The 14260-nt window shown below is 46.2% G+C and overlaps 1 protein-coding gene across 1 annotated transcript in view; it reads left to right on the forward strand.

Annotated features, from left to right (window-relative positions):
- LOC103603099 (pecanex-like protein 2) overlaps positions 1–14260 on the forward strand; it is a gene marked incomplete at its 3' end in the record, with an annotated part of 149955 nt that overhangs the window by 51472 nt on the left and 84223 nt on the right. The window contains exons 8-10 of the mRNA XM_008587574.1: positions 307–439; positions 1014–1159; positions 4524–4617. Of these exons, the coding sequence (XP_008585796.1) occupies positions 307–439; positions 1014–1159; positions 4524–4617 (373 nt within the window). The remainder of the gene's footprint in view (positions 1–306; positions 440–1013; positions 1160–4523; positions 4618–14260) is intronic.

Genomic DNA, 14260 nt, shown 5'->3' on the forward strand with positions numbered 1-14260 from the left:
ATTTCCAGCTGAACAAGTCTGTGGTCACTAAAGAATTTCAGGGGAGTCCCCGAATCCGTATGTGAAATAGATGGTATTTGTGGAGGCCTAAATAACATGTCTCGAATATACACGCACTTCCATTTTTCAAATATATTGAGGTATTTTCGTAATCAGCAAAATGAAAATTTATTTAAAAGCATTTTGAATTCAGAAGAGCAATTTAGATTTTCCTTCTATTCCTGTTTCAGTTTTGGTAATTTATTTCCAAGGGCTTTCACATTTATTTCATATATTTATATTAACACATAGAGCAATGTTTTTCAGATAATCGCTCTCAGGAGAAAAAGGAAGAAATCCTGGAAAGTGAAAAGCCCGGTGGACGTAATTCCAAGCAAGGAAAACCAGAGTTGCAGAGTCAAGACCATGCATTCAGCCAACCTGCCAAGACCACGGCCTTGTAAGGAGAACTTTCTTATTTAACTCTGGTGCAAAGTGTGAGAGAGCCTCATCGACCGGCTGCTGTTTCTGATGCTTTGTTAAGAATAGGAAGGAATTCCTGATTACTTTTATTTATTTATTTAGTTAGTTTTAATTTAATGTTTACATATAAAATTATTTTCTCAACATAGAAATGAAGGAAAACATCCCAAATTAATTTTAAAGTCAATTGTTAAGGAAATAATTTAACCCATGAAGATTAACATCCTTAATGCAAAATAACTCTTAAAAGTGAATTAGAAAAATCTAAGAAGAAATTTGTTGAAGGACGTGAGCAGATAAGTCACATACCCCAAAGAAACACACGTGGCTAGTAAGTACATTCTAAGATGTTGTGGGGGTGGCGGCTGGCTGGCTCAGTTGCTGGCCTGGTTGCAGGTGGTCAGGGTCGGGGCTGAGGCCCATGGCCCCTGTCTTAGGACCCCAGAGGCAGCTGGCTGGCTCTGTTGCTGTCCTAGTTGCAGGTAGTTGGGGGTGGGGCTGAGGCTCATGGCCCCCCTAATTGTTTTTTTGAAACTTTAATATATGTTAAGTTTCCAGGGCAATAGACAAAGACAGATAATCTACCGGGTGACTTCCCAGCAAGATAGTTCCGTCCTGCAAGTCATCAGTGGGCCTGAAACGTCTGTGCAAGAGGAGATATCTGTAGATGCTATGCATGTCTTTATTGATGAACACGGTGAGTCTTGAGAGCTCTTTTCTGCTGAGCAAGGAGGGAGCTGGCAGCTTTCTCAGGATTCTGCATGGTCTCTGAGCCTGAGCACTGGACTTTGGAACAGGAAGACTTAGTCCAGTGATTGCCCACACAATGTGCTTACGACAGAGTGTGCTCCCTGCAGCCTCAGGGCCTTTGCACATGCTGAGCCCCTGTGCCTGCAGTGTGCTATTTATTTTTCAGAGCTTAGCTGTAAGTTAAGTTTTTCAGGAAAACCTTTTCTGGACTCCTCAAACCTAATCTGGTTAATCTGGTTTTTGCTGTCTTAACACCCTGTCCTTTTCCTTCCTTGATAATATTTAATTATTTACTTATAATAGTCCAATTAATGACATTCCCCCCCTCGCAACTATAAACTTCAGGAGAGCGATGCCCAGTACGCAGTAAATATCTGTTGGATATATGTTGGAAATCGGACCCTGATATATTGTTTCAGTGCCCTGTGGCAGAAAGGATTTAAAATAGTGTGCATAGAGAATCGTTAAGTGGCAAATTCCAAAGTTTGAAAGAGATATAGGTGTTAGTTTTTCTGGGATGGGTCTCAGCTTAAGTCCCTTATAGGTCAAGTGATGCTTGTTATTATACTTTCCAAAAGGATCCTGGCTTGGATAATAAATTATACAGTTACCTTATCTGGAGTTGAGTAGTTTATAGTTATAAGTGCTTTTGCATCTGCAGAAATACTAAGACACATTCATGTCATAAAGATCAACATTAGCACTTATATCGAAGCCTCCAGAGGGGCTGTGGTTGCTGCAGTTAATGTTTCTTTTGGTGCGGCTCACCTTTGAGCTGAGGGTCACCTTCAAGCTGCTCACAACAGACAAGGTTAATCATGCTTCCTGTGTCACCTCGAGAAGGTATTCCTAAGAACTCTCCTGAGGAGAGACCACTTACGTTAGGAAGGGAACTGATTTTCACACCTCGATACCCTGAGCCCTGTTAGGAGAACCAATTTAACTCTGCAAACCGAGTCCAACCTTGCTTTTTCCCATGAACAGGCTGACCCACCAGCCATAGGTGGTGGGACTTAACCAGCAGTCAAAATCACATGCTTATATGCCTCATTTGCAAATGATACCAACGTATGTGCATACAAAATAATACCCCGTTATGGCCTAGCACAGAGCCCGCTGACACATAAGAGAATATGCAAAAAGTGAATTAAGAGATGATACAAATAAATGGATTGAAAGCAATTAACTAACAAGTAACCGAGTCAAAACTTATGTGAGTGTATTAATCCGTTTCTGTTGCTTATAGCAAAATACCTGGAATTTGAAACTTTGTAAAGAAAACAAAATTTATTGCTTGCAGTTTCAGAGGCTGGAAGTCCAAAGTCCAGGGGACACAACTGGTGAAGGCTTTCTTTGGTGGTGACTTCAGTGATGGCAGGGTATCCCATTGCAAAATGACAGAGCAGAGAGAGACTAACCTGCTCATTCCCTCTCCTTTTAAAGCCCTCAGAACCACGTCCCTGACCACCATTACTAATCCATGCACCACTGCACAGTCCTACAATCCAATCACCTCTTCAAGGCCCCACCTTTCAATTACCATAATGGGATCTCCCACCCTCAACAGCTACAGTGGGGATTAAGCCTTAGTGAGGTTGGGGGGTGGTGGTGGTGGGGGTATNCCCCCCCTCGCAACTATAAACTTCAGGAGAGCGATGCCCAGTACGCAGTAAATATCTGTTGGATATATGTTGGAAATCGGACCCTGATATATTGTTTCAGTGCCCTGTGGCAGAAAGGATTTAAAATAGTGTGCATAGAGAATCGTTAAGTGGCAAATTCCAAAGTTTGAAAGAGATATAGGTGTTAGTTTTTCTGGGATGGGTCTCAGCTTAAGTCCCTTATAGGTCAAGTGATGCTTGTTATTATACTTTCCAAAAGGATCCTGGCTTGGATAATAAATTATACAGTTACCTTATCTGGAGTTGAGTAGTTTATAGTTATAAGTGCTTTTGCATCTGCAGAAATACTAAGACACATTCATGTCATAAAGATCAACATTAGCACTTATATCGAAGCCTCCAGAGGGGCTGTGGTTGCTGCAGTTAATGTTTCTTTTGGTGCGGCTCACCTTTGAGCTGAGGGTCACCTTCAAGCTGCTCACAACAGACAAGGTTAATCATGCTTCCTGTGTCACCTCGAGAAGGTATTCCTAAGAACTCTCCTGAGGAGAGACCACTTACGTTAGGAAGGGAACTGATTTTCACACCTCGATACCCTGAGCCCTGTTAGGAGAACCAATTTAACTCTGCAAACCGAGTCCAACCTTGCTTTTTCCCATGAACAGGCTGACCCACCAGCCATAGGTGGTGGGACTTAACCAGCAGTCAAAATCACATGCTTATATGCCTCATTTGCAAATGATACCAACGTATGTGCATACAAAATAATACCCCGTTATGGCCTAGCACAGAGCCCGCTGACACATAAGAGAATATGCAAAAAGTGAATTAAGAGATGATACAAATAAATGGATTGAAAGCAATTAACTAACAAGTAACCGAGTCAAAACTTATGTGAGTGTATTAATCCGTTTCTGTTGCTTATAGCAAAATACCTGGAATTTGAAACTTTGTAAAGAAAACAAAATTTATTGCTTGCAGTTTCAGAGGCTGGAAGTCCAAAGTCCAGGGGACACAACTGGTGAAGGCTTTCTTTGGTGGTGACTTCAGTGATGGCAGGGTATCCCATTGCAAAATGACAGAGCAGAGAGAGACTAACCTGCTCATTCCCTCTCCTTTTAAAGCCCTCAGAACCACGTCCCTGACCACCATTACTAATCCATGCACCACTGCACAGTCCTACAATCCAACCACCTCTTCAAGGCCCCACCTTTCAGTTACCATAATGGGATCTCCCACCCTCAACAGCTACAGTGGGGATTAAGCCTTAGTGAGGTTGGGGGTGGTGGTGGTGGGGGTACGTCAAAGAAAACTTTCCCAGTAAAGTTTCTTCTAGACGTCCTTCATCTTATGATGTGCCTTCTCACCTCTTCAAGGCCCCACCTTTCAATTACCATAATGGGATCTCCCACCCTCAACAGCTACAGTGGGGATTAAGCCTTAGTGAGGTTGGGGGGTGGTGGTGGTGGGGGTATGTCAAAGAAAACTTTCCCAGTAAAGTTTCTTCTAGACGTCCTTCATCTTATGATGTGCCTTCTCTGGCAAACTGAAGAACGGACTTAGATTGTCAATGATTATTATTAAAGCAGCCCAGAGTGAGCTGCCTTTAACTTGAGAATAGTATAAGCTGACATGATCATATACAAATAACTGTGCAGTGTTCTATGCTAAAATTTCATGATTTTACAGGGGAAATTAGATCCTGTTATGTAAAGTCTGGAAATCAGAAAGAAGACCCTCTGCAGCACCCGCCATCCAGTCATGACTGCGTCTCTCATGCTCGGTGAGTGGAGCCGGTGCGTGGCTGAAGGACACGCAGCTTATGGGGCTGAAAACCTAGTGAGGACCCTGGCATAGAGGGAATGTGTCAATCCACCTGCAGGTGTCAAGGCACGTGGTTTTCGTGTGAACGAAAAGGAATACCTGACATCGTAGAATCATGAAAAATAAACGAAACCATCTTCATTGTTACTGCTTCCAAAAACGGGTATAACGTGTGTATGAATAGAGAGGAACCCCATATAAACATAACAGTGCTGCCTTCAAGAAGATGGTGGGGCAGCTTGTGAACACGTTATGACATTTGTCCCAAAGGGTGGACTAGAAACGCAGTTAGTTCTCATTCATTGTAATGAAGACAAGCTGTTTTGTAGATAGATCATGCAGAGTGTGAAACATCTCCTCTATTTTTCTTCAGAATGCATTGAACAACTTTCTTAATCAGGTGACTTAAGTTGCTATTAAATTAGTTTGCGTGTCCAGAACGTTCATCGATGAGTGGTGCATTTGGGAAGCTGTGAGTCTTGCCAGTGGCAGACCAAGGTCATCATCCATCCTGGGCTTCAGGGCTCTTTGTGGGTCACCCGTATGGGCAGTCTCAGTTGCTTGCTGTAAGTGTGTGGAAGTAAATTTTTCATTTCTTTCTTTCTTTATTCTTATTTTTTATTATTTTGGCAGCTGGCTGGTACAGGGGATCTGAACCCTTGACCTTGGTGTTAGAAGGCTATGCTGTAACCAGCTGAGATGTAGCCAGCCCTCATGTACATTTCTTTAGAATTGTGGGTACACTTGAGGATTTTGGGGAGACTTGTGGTATAACTGGGATGTCTTAGGCTATACTCCTGGAGAGTATAAAGGGACTTATAGGAACCTTAATTCCAGACTATTTGGCCCCATGTTTCTTCCCAAGTTTAAAGTCTCCTTCGCAGGTGAGTATGGGAAATTCAGCAGGAGCCTCCCATGTGCCCAGAATAAACACTGTCCCTGTCCTCGCAGTATGGCCTCAGGTGGAGTGCTGTCGTGGGCCAGCTGCTTAGGGCATTGTCTTGTTGGTGCCACTACTGCATGTTACCTGCTTAAGAAAGCTAGTGTCTGCCGCCTGGTAGTCTGATGGGGACCGTCAGTGTGGCTCTCCCCGACCACCCTGTCCCTCCTGGGCTTTGCCCTGAAGGAGCCTTCTGATCTTCCTCCTCCTCCCACAGGTATCCCATGCACCAAACAAAACAGACACAAAACCGACTTCTCCTCCAGCCCAAAGCATGCCAAGCCCCCTTGCAAGGTCAGACCTCAGAGGAAGTGTTGGGAAACTAGAATAATTTAATCAGGCCTCCTCACTTTGGGTCCGGTTGGGGGTGGTGCGGCACATTCTTTGTAAATAAGTTGTGTGTCGGTGGAGTTAGTGCATATGCACAGTGCCACCACCTGGCTGGCGTTGACTGCTCAGGCGTCCACTCTGTGTGGCAATGATCTCAAACCTATGGCTCCAAGGACCCTTTGCCAGTTACATAGCTCATAGACTTGGCATGTGAGGGGTCTGGGGACCCAGCCTGGCATGAGGGGTCTGGGGACCCAGCCTGGCATGAGGGGTCTGGGGATCCAGCCTGGCATGTGAAGAGTTTGTGACCCAGTCTGGAAAACGGACTTCAGGGGTCTGTGAGCTCCAGACCCAGCCCTAGCTCGACAGTTGGCCCAGTCGGCGGGATTACAGGCAGGTAAAAGAGCATGACAGGGAGGTTTGCGGTCCACATCCGCCTGCAGCCTCCAGGCTGCTATGATGGCTGGATGAGTTTAGTCATCCAAGGTAGCAGCTTTCTCAGACAAAATATTTAATTGCAGGAGAACACAGCTTTGAACACTGTCATGTCATTCTGCAATCCCCAGCCAGAAGGTGAAGTGTTTCTAAACTAAATTTAGAACAGATAGACCACTCTTCTTTTTTTTAACCCCAAGACTTTTTTTTCCAGGATAAATGTACTGCACTTTTCCCCTAGTAACGCCTTTGCCAATAATGCCAGTTAGCATAAGGCCACATATCCAGAGCCTTAAAAAACTACAAATACAGTGCACAGATCAGAACTAGAGAGAGGGACTGTAGGGTTTTCAGTAAGCCCCAGCTCCTTGGGCCTGCCTCGGCGAGCGCCACCTGCTAACTTGCTTTCCCCCCTAATTTCTGTCTTTATTAAATTTCCTCCAGCTCTTGCTTCCTGTTGTTTCCTCTGCATTTCCTTCCCAGATTAGAACTCTTTTATGCTTAAGCCGCCCTCCCCTCCATTTGCAGAGCTTCCTGGACTGAGGTTTGCTGCAGTGTGTTTAGTCTCAGTGAAATGGCTTTTGGCGAGGGTGGGCTGGGCACTGCCAGGGTGTTGGGCTGGGAGTGGGGTGCAAAATGTGTTTATGCTGGGCTTCCTTGTGGGGCCGTGTGGCTTAGCGGGGAGTGTCCACACAGCAGGCATTTTCCTGACTGCTTTTCCAGGTACACAGAACAGCTGGGCCCCTTTCTGTTACGCATGAGAGAAACCCACCTCAAGCATGTTTAATCAAAGTGGGGATTTGGGGATCGTGTAACAGGGAAGTCTAGGGTTGATCTGTCTTCAGGAGTGTCGAGATAAAGGGATCGGATGGAGTCACCAGGGTGTGGCTTCTGTCTCTGCATCGCTCCCCTGTTCCTCTGTGGGACATCACAAACACCTCATGCCCGTGCTCAAAGGTGACTGCTGCCACTTCAGACCGTGTGTCTTCTTTCATTCACGTCCAGCAGGGACAATGTGCTTTCTTCTCATAAACCCCAGTGAAAGTCTCATGGTGTCTGATTAGTTTTGACGGAGACACACCCCTGAGACCAGCCACGAAGGTGCGACAATCACTTGTCTCGGTCCTGCTCACACACAGGGACTTGGATTGGAAGTTCCCTCCGAGAGTGGACCGGTGGCTCTCCAGGGGGAGGCATGGAGCACGGCCGGTGGGTGCTGGGCAGCAAAAACAAACAGGTGCCCCCCGGAGGCTCTGTTTCTGGCAAAATGGCAGCTGAATTAATTACCGAGCTTCTTTGAGAAATGTCAGGCACCTTTCCCCTTAAAGAAAATGTTTATGTTCAGTCCCTGGTCACCTCTAACATTTCTTGTATGTGAACACTGGTAGACAAGGCCTCAGGCCACCAGCCTCTTGTGCCAAGTCCTAAGTCTTTGACCACTTGCCTGTTCTCAGCATTATTTGGGAGGGTGTTGGTCTTAGGAGTTTCAGGAAAGATTGACCCATTGCCACACATATCTTCCCTTTCTCGTGCTTTGGAGATGAAGTAAAATAACACACGTTTGCCATTCTATGTATAGGTTATTATTTGGAAATGTCCAAGCTCTCTGTAGTCTCTATTCTTTGAAATAAATCAGCCCTTGAGATTGACAACAGAAGGGCCTAGTTATGCGCTGTCATGACAGTTCCATGGCCCATTTGATCACACCAGGGTGCACAGTGCTTCCTGTTTGACGCATGAGCACAAAACCAGACGCTTCACTTAGCAAAGTTATAGCCTTGAGTCTGTCCCCTCGTGGTTCTGGGAACACTGTCAAGGCGCTGCCGTGTTTAATTCATGCTCAGAAGTGGCTGAGTCCCGTGCTGGTCAGATGCTCTCCTGCGTTTAAGCTGCCGTCTGATGGGACTGGATATACCAATAGCCTCAAACTCCTCCCCAGACTTGGAGACACTGAAACCCACCGTGCTACCAATTCATGGCAGGCTAATTCCTTTGGATTTGTAGTAAGCCTTCGCTTTTGTGGAAGCCCATGATGTCATGATGATTTGGGTATCTTTGAATTGATTATACGAGAGAAAGATTGCTGGAAAATAGGTTTAAGCTGCCGTCTGATGGGACTGGATATACCAATAGCCTCAAACTCCTCCCCAGACTCGGAGACACTGAAACCCACCGTGCTACCAATTCATGGCAGGCTAATTCCTTTGGATTTGTAGTAAGCCTTCGCTTTTGTGGAAGCCCATGTCATGATGATTTGGGTATCTTTGAATTGATTATACGAGAGAAAGATTGCTGGAAAATAGGACAAAAACCAGCAAGCTATTTTATCCCTGCATGAACACACCAGTGCTTGTGTGTATGGTGGGAGGGGGACATATCTCCTTGTCATTGCCCCTAACACGGAAGGTGAGAACGACGTTAGGGCAGAGGACGACGTTAGGGCGTGGGATTCTGCCACGTGGAGAGGCCGCGTCACTGGCACCTGACGCCTGTGTTCCAGCGAGCCTCGCACCTTTCTGGGAAGCGACATTGTGGGGTTCTTTTCTGTCATGGTTCTGGTGGTAGCGGCCACCACTTACGAAACACCTATGTAGTGAGCACTGTGCTAAACGTTAAATGATCTAGCTTTCTCTGCACAGCAAAACTGAGGTTGGGGGTGTGAGCTCATTTTACAGAAAAGGAAACCACAACCGAGAATGAAACGCAACCTCAGGCGGTAGTGAAGTGGCCAGCGGACACGTGAGTCACCCTCCCTGTGCCCCTCCCTCGAAGCAGGGTCCCCGGCTCAGAGCTCCTCCGTGCCCAGGCAGGTGATAGAAACAGGGAAAGGGACACCTGCACCCCTGTGTTTATCGCAGCTCTATTTCTAATGGCTAAGAGTTGGAACCAATCCGAATGTCCATTGACGGATGACTGGATAAGGAAACTGTGGTGTATCTACACAGTGGAATACTACTCTGCCATAAAAAGAATGAAATTCTGCTATTGGCAGCAACGTGGGTGAGCTTGGAGAAAATGATGTTAAGTGAAATAAGCCAGGCACAGAAAGAGAAATACCGCATGTCCTCACTTATAAGTGGGAGCTAAAAAACAAAGAAAGATATACAATCCCAATAACATGCTGAACTCTCAAAAGGAGAGAACAGAACTGTGGTTACTAGAGGTGGGAAGGGGGAAGGGAAGGGGGGCTAGCAAGAAATTGGTAAAGGGTCACAAAGAATGATTATAATTCGTAATGACGAATATACTAATTATTCTGATTTGATCATCGCCTATTGTACGTAGGTATTGATATCCCACTCCATACCCCACACATATCAGTTATGTTTCAATGAAAACAAAGTAATGGAAGTGGCCAGTGTGGACTGACAGGAAGGAGAGGGGGCTGCGGCAGTGGGGTGGGGCGTTTATCCCCTCTACACGGGGCTGCTGCTACTCACCTTCCGCCCACCGATGGTGGCTCAGTGCGCCTGGCGTGACCGGATTTTCCAGTTTTTCCCACAAGGAGCTACCAATCCACATTTGTATGTAAAAGTTGATTTTGTTTCATGTTGTTGATTTTAGTTTTTTTTTTTTGAAATACCGCAGGCCACAGACAACTTGGCCGTGGTGGCTGTGGGCTGTGGGCTGCCTGTTGTCCGCTCCGTCTCCGAAGGGGCTTCACCCCTGCCTGGCCGCCTCCTGCGGGGACGCACGTGTCCTCAGCTCCCCCAGATCAATACGCCTTTAGGTCATTGCCACGCCGGCCTCCTCCAAACCACCTTTGAGATTCTCAACTTTCAAAGCTCGAATTACAATTTGTCTTTTTTATACTTTCCTTTATCAGCCCTTACTGGGAAAAAACCCTGCCTCTTACGGGGGTTGCGGAAGAGAGCTTATCGGCCTCCCTGGTATTTCATTGATTTGTCTAGGGTTCCTGTCTTTCCTTCTAGATTGTACACATCCAAAGAAGAGCGACCATGACTAGCGTGTCTTTACAGCCCTCTCTGAGCCCTCTACAGAAAGGTGATCAATACCTATTTTATCAAATTCAAGTTGAATTGTTGGAAATGACAACGATGACCCAGTTGGAGTCCTGGATGGGGCAGAGGTGGGCATCGAGGGGTAGCAGGGCAGGCTGCATAGTGGGAGTGGAGTGGGGCCTTGGGGACGACGGAGCCCGGCTGAGGAGTTCACACTGTTCTGTACGCAGCAGGACCTTTTTGCAGAGAGAAACAACCCGATGGATGTGGGATCCTCAAAACGACCTCAACAAATAAAAGCTTCCCCCTGTGATGGTTGGGGGGAGATCCAGAAGCCCTAGCAGTTTGCCTGATCAATACACTTGAACACAGAGTGTGATCTCCTTTTATAAGTGCGGTGGGGGGCCGTGTGGGGACAACCCTGCAAATGACTCTCTTTAAACCACTCTACATAGAAAGCAGAGGTAGAGATGATTCAAGTTAGATTTTCCAGTCCTGTGTTCTGTTAATTCACAAGGAAACAATTCTCTCTGTCTGTGTGAAAACAAACAGTGCAGGGAAGTCGGACACTGGAAACCACCCTTCCTGGAAATGAGAGGTTTAGTATCTGGCAGTGTGGACCCACGTTTTGTCTCAGACTGATCTGAGTTCAAATTCCAGCACTAATAACTACTTTTTGTCTGACATCGTGCAACTGGCTTAACCCTCTTACGCTTCTGTTTTCTAACCCCCAGATGGAGGTAACACCTCTGTAATTGATTCACGGGGTTGCTTTAAACGTTGAATGGGTCAGTATGTGCAGTTCTTAAGACAGTAGCCGCCACAGAGGGCACGCGGTGAGCGTTAGCTGCGGTCACCACCTCTCTGTAGAAGTGGCAGGCTCTGCACTACCTGACAGCATTGAACTGCTCTGCCCTGATACTGTTCTCACCTCCAGAGTCAGGGACAGTGACAAGAAGCTGCGTCCCCCTCCCTCCATTAATGTTCATATGACTTCACAAAAGACCCTGCCTTGTGGCCCAGTGGAAGCCTGTCCTCTAGGACTTCCATGAGCCCCTTCATGTGATGTTAAGGTAGTTACGTACTTTGCATTCTATCGACCTGTTGTGTGCCAGCATCTTGGCGTTGGTGGCAGTTTTAGAGAATACACTTTAATATTGTGTCCCTGGCTTTTCATGCCATTAAATTTTGAGTTCTTCTACTATAGTAGACATAAATTTTGATTTTGAACTTGGAAAGATGCCTAGTTTGGGCTGTTTTGGGAGTTACTGGGAGTTATTGGAAAAGCGGGCTTTTCCCTATAAGGTGACTTCAGTGGTTGGGATTGCCTCCAACTAGGCCATTAAACCACTGATTCTTATTATTGGCAAGAAAGCTGTTCCTCTAAGCCATTGTCAAGCTTTGTTGCCATGTGACAGTTTTATGTCCCTGACTCCCAAGTATGAATAGGGAATTGTTAGCAATGTAACTTCCACGTGTCTCTGGGGATTCCTGGAGGAAACCAGGAGAGGAAACAGATTTCCTTCCTTGGCCCCACTGTCACTGTGGGAGCCAGTGCACTCCTCACAGACTGCCGAAAGGACGCAAGCAGCATTTTCCAGTTGTGCAATAGCTGTCACCCTTGGTAACATTATCTAACAGTTTTGCTGTCCCCAGGAACTGGAGTGCAGGAACTGGGCCTTGAACTGCAGCATTGAGAATTGCTACTCGGAAAAACTGCCAGAGGATTAATTCACCTCAGTGTCTTATTACCCAAAACACAGCATGGATTCATTAGCTCAGAGCCTAAAGTGAGCTAATCTGCCTAGAAAGCTGACGTGTGTTTTGTGTCTTCAGTGCAGAGTGGACTTCTGCTATTCCCATGTAGGTCTTGCAGTTAAAGCTTGATAGTCGTTTTGTCTCAGACTGATCTGAGTTCAAATTCCAGCACTAATAACTACTTTTTGTCTGACATCGTGCAACTGGCTTAACCCTCTTACGCTTCTGTTTTCTAACCCCCAGATGGAGGTAACACCTCTGTAATTGATTCACGGGGTTGCTTTAAACGTTGAATGGGTCAGTATGTGCAGTTCTTAAGACAGTAGCCGCCACAGAGGGCACGCGGTGAGCGTTAGCTGCGGTCNGATCGCAACCCTTGGCTTGGTGTCGCCCGCACCATGCTCAGCCAGTGAGTGCACCGGCCGTCCCTATATAGGATCCGAACCCGCGGTGGGACTGCACTCTCCCGAGTGAGCCACGGGGCCGGCCCCGGGAAACGGTTATTCTGGAGCAAGGTAGTTTGCAGATTTTTACAGCAAAGACAGTACTTCAACTTGTTTTTATTTTAAAAAGACAGCAGGTTGGTAATGCAATTATTTATCTGGATTCACTTCTTTCTGACTTTTATTTGTTTTTGAATCATTGTAGCACACATTGAAGCAGATATTGTTCTGCTTATAAATTAGACTTATTTTTGAAAGCTGCTCTAAATCTCCAGGCCCATTGTGTATCATATTCCAAAGGTGGATTGAAGCCCTGAACTTAATCTTTATTGCCTCCCCAGAATTGTTGCTTTTTTTGTGGACATTATCGACATCTCTGACCCTTATCTCAACAAAAACCTCCCTTATTTGTTGGGATTAGCTCTCAGGAAAGCCCTCTAAAGCCACAGTGTATGTACCTGGTTCCCAAAGAAGATAAGCAAGCAGGAAGTTGCAAGAAATAATCATCTCTGTTTAGACTCTGTTTTTTACTTTAGTCCAAAGAAATAGTGACCCCTGGTTTGGAACAGCTGAGCAGGAATGAGTGGCACTGAAGTGGGTCAATTCAATGTTCAAAACATAGAGTGATATGTTGCCTTCTCTCAGTATTACACATGCCCAGTCCTGCGTCCCATCCAAGTAGAGGTGGAAAATTTCAACTCTAATGACAAATATTTGTGATCATGTACATAGCTGCATCACTCTTAATTTGGATAATAGGGAGACGTGTGTTGACTGCTTCAAATTTAAAAAGCATTTGGGGGTTTCTGGAGCCTTTGATCACAGGAAGGTGGAAATGAGCCGCAGGAAAGCAGATGTCCATCAGGGCTGTGCCTTTCAGCGGTTTCTGCTGTCCCCAGTTTCTATGATCTCTCCCTTTTGTTTTCCAGTCTCAGCTCTGTTCCTTCCACGGGAGTTCATATCTTGTTTTCTTAAAACAAGAGATGCTTAAAAGAGATGCACTTTCACCCAGCCTGAGTCATCCGATGGAAGGCTCTTGAGGCTGACTCTAGGAATACTTCTGTTCTTGAGGCACCTTCCCTGACCTCCTGGGAAGAGGCCAGGCCTCATGCACAGTGGGGGCCCGTTCCTGGGCCCAGCCCCAGCCGCCACACGGTGGCAGTCGGATCCCAGGCTCCAGGCCTGTCTCATGTCCACGCGGCTGCTGCCTTTCCTCAGTGTCTGCTACAGATTCTGCCGTTGTATAGAGGAGCTGTGTGCCGACTTTAAAACAAGGCTGTCTGTTAAAGTTCTAAATAACAGGTTGAAATTTTCAGAACAGTGCTGCTTTACTGAAACATCCTATGTATTGCAGCTGTGGCTGTGATTTTCATTTCTTGGCCACCCCTCTCTTCCCGTGTCCCCTGAGTAAACCAGAGGGACCAGCAGAAAAAGGCCCTCTCCTAGAGGCTAATAGGCCATAATTTGTAAAATTCAGGGAAGATGAAGAATTTTGGAAAATTTTTTCCGCATCAGTGGGGAGGTGTAGAAGCAGCATGTGCATTGTAACTGTGTGTTGTTTGTAGAATTTTAGATCGGTGAACACTTGGGGGGTCCGATACGGTGGAATATTGTCACTGTCAATTCAAGGCCCAACTCTGTTCATAGGAAAGGGCACCCTTGTGGACCGGACGAGGTTGCAGCCCCGGACCCTTCTTTATTACCTTCCAGTGGCAGCTCTTTTCCCGTTTCCAC

Source organism: Galeopterus variegatus, unplaced genomic scaffold (genome assembly GCF_000696425.1).
Source record: "Galeopterus variegatus unplaced genomic scaffold, G_variegatus-3.0.2 Scaffold4442, whole genome shotgun sequence".
NCBI classification, from domain to species: Eukaryota; Metazoa; Chordata; class Mammalia; order Dermoptera; family Cynocephalidae; genus Galeopterus; species Galeopterus variegatus.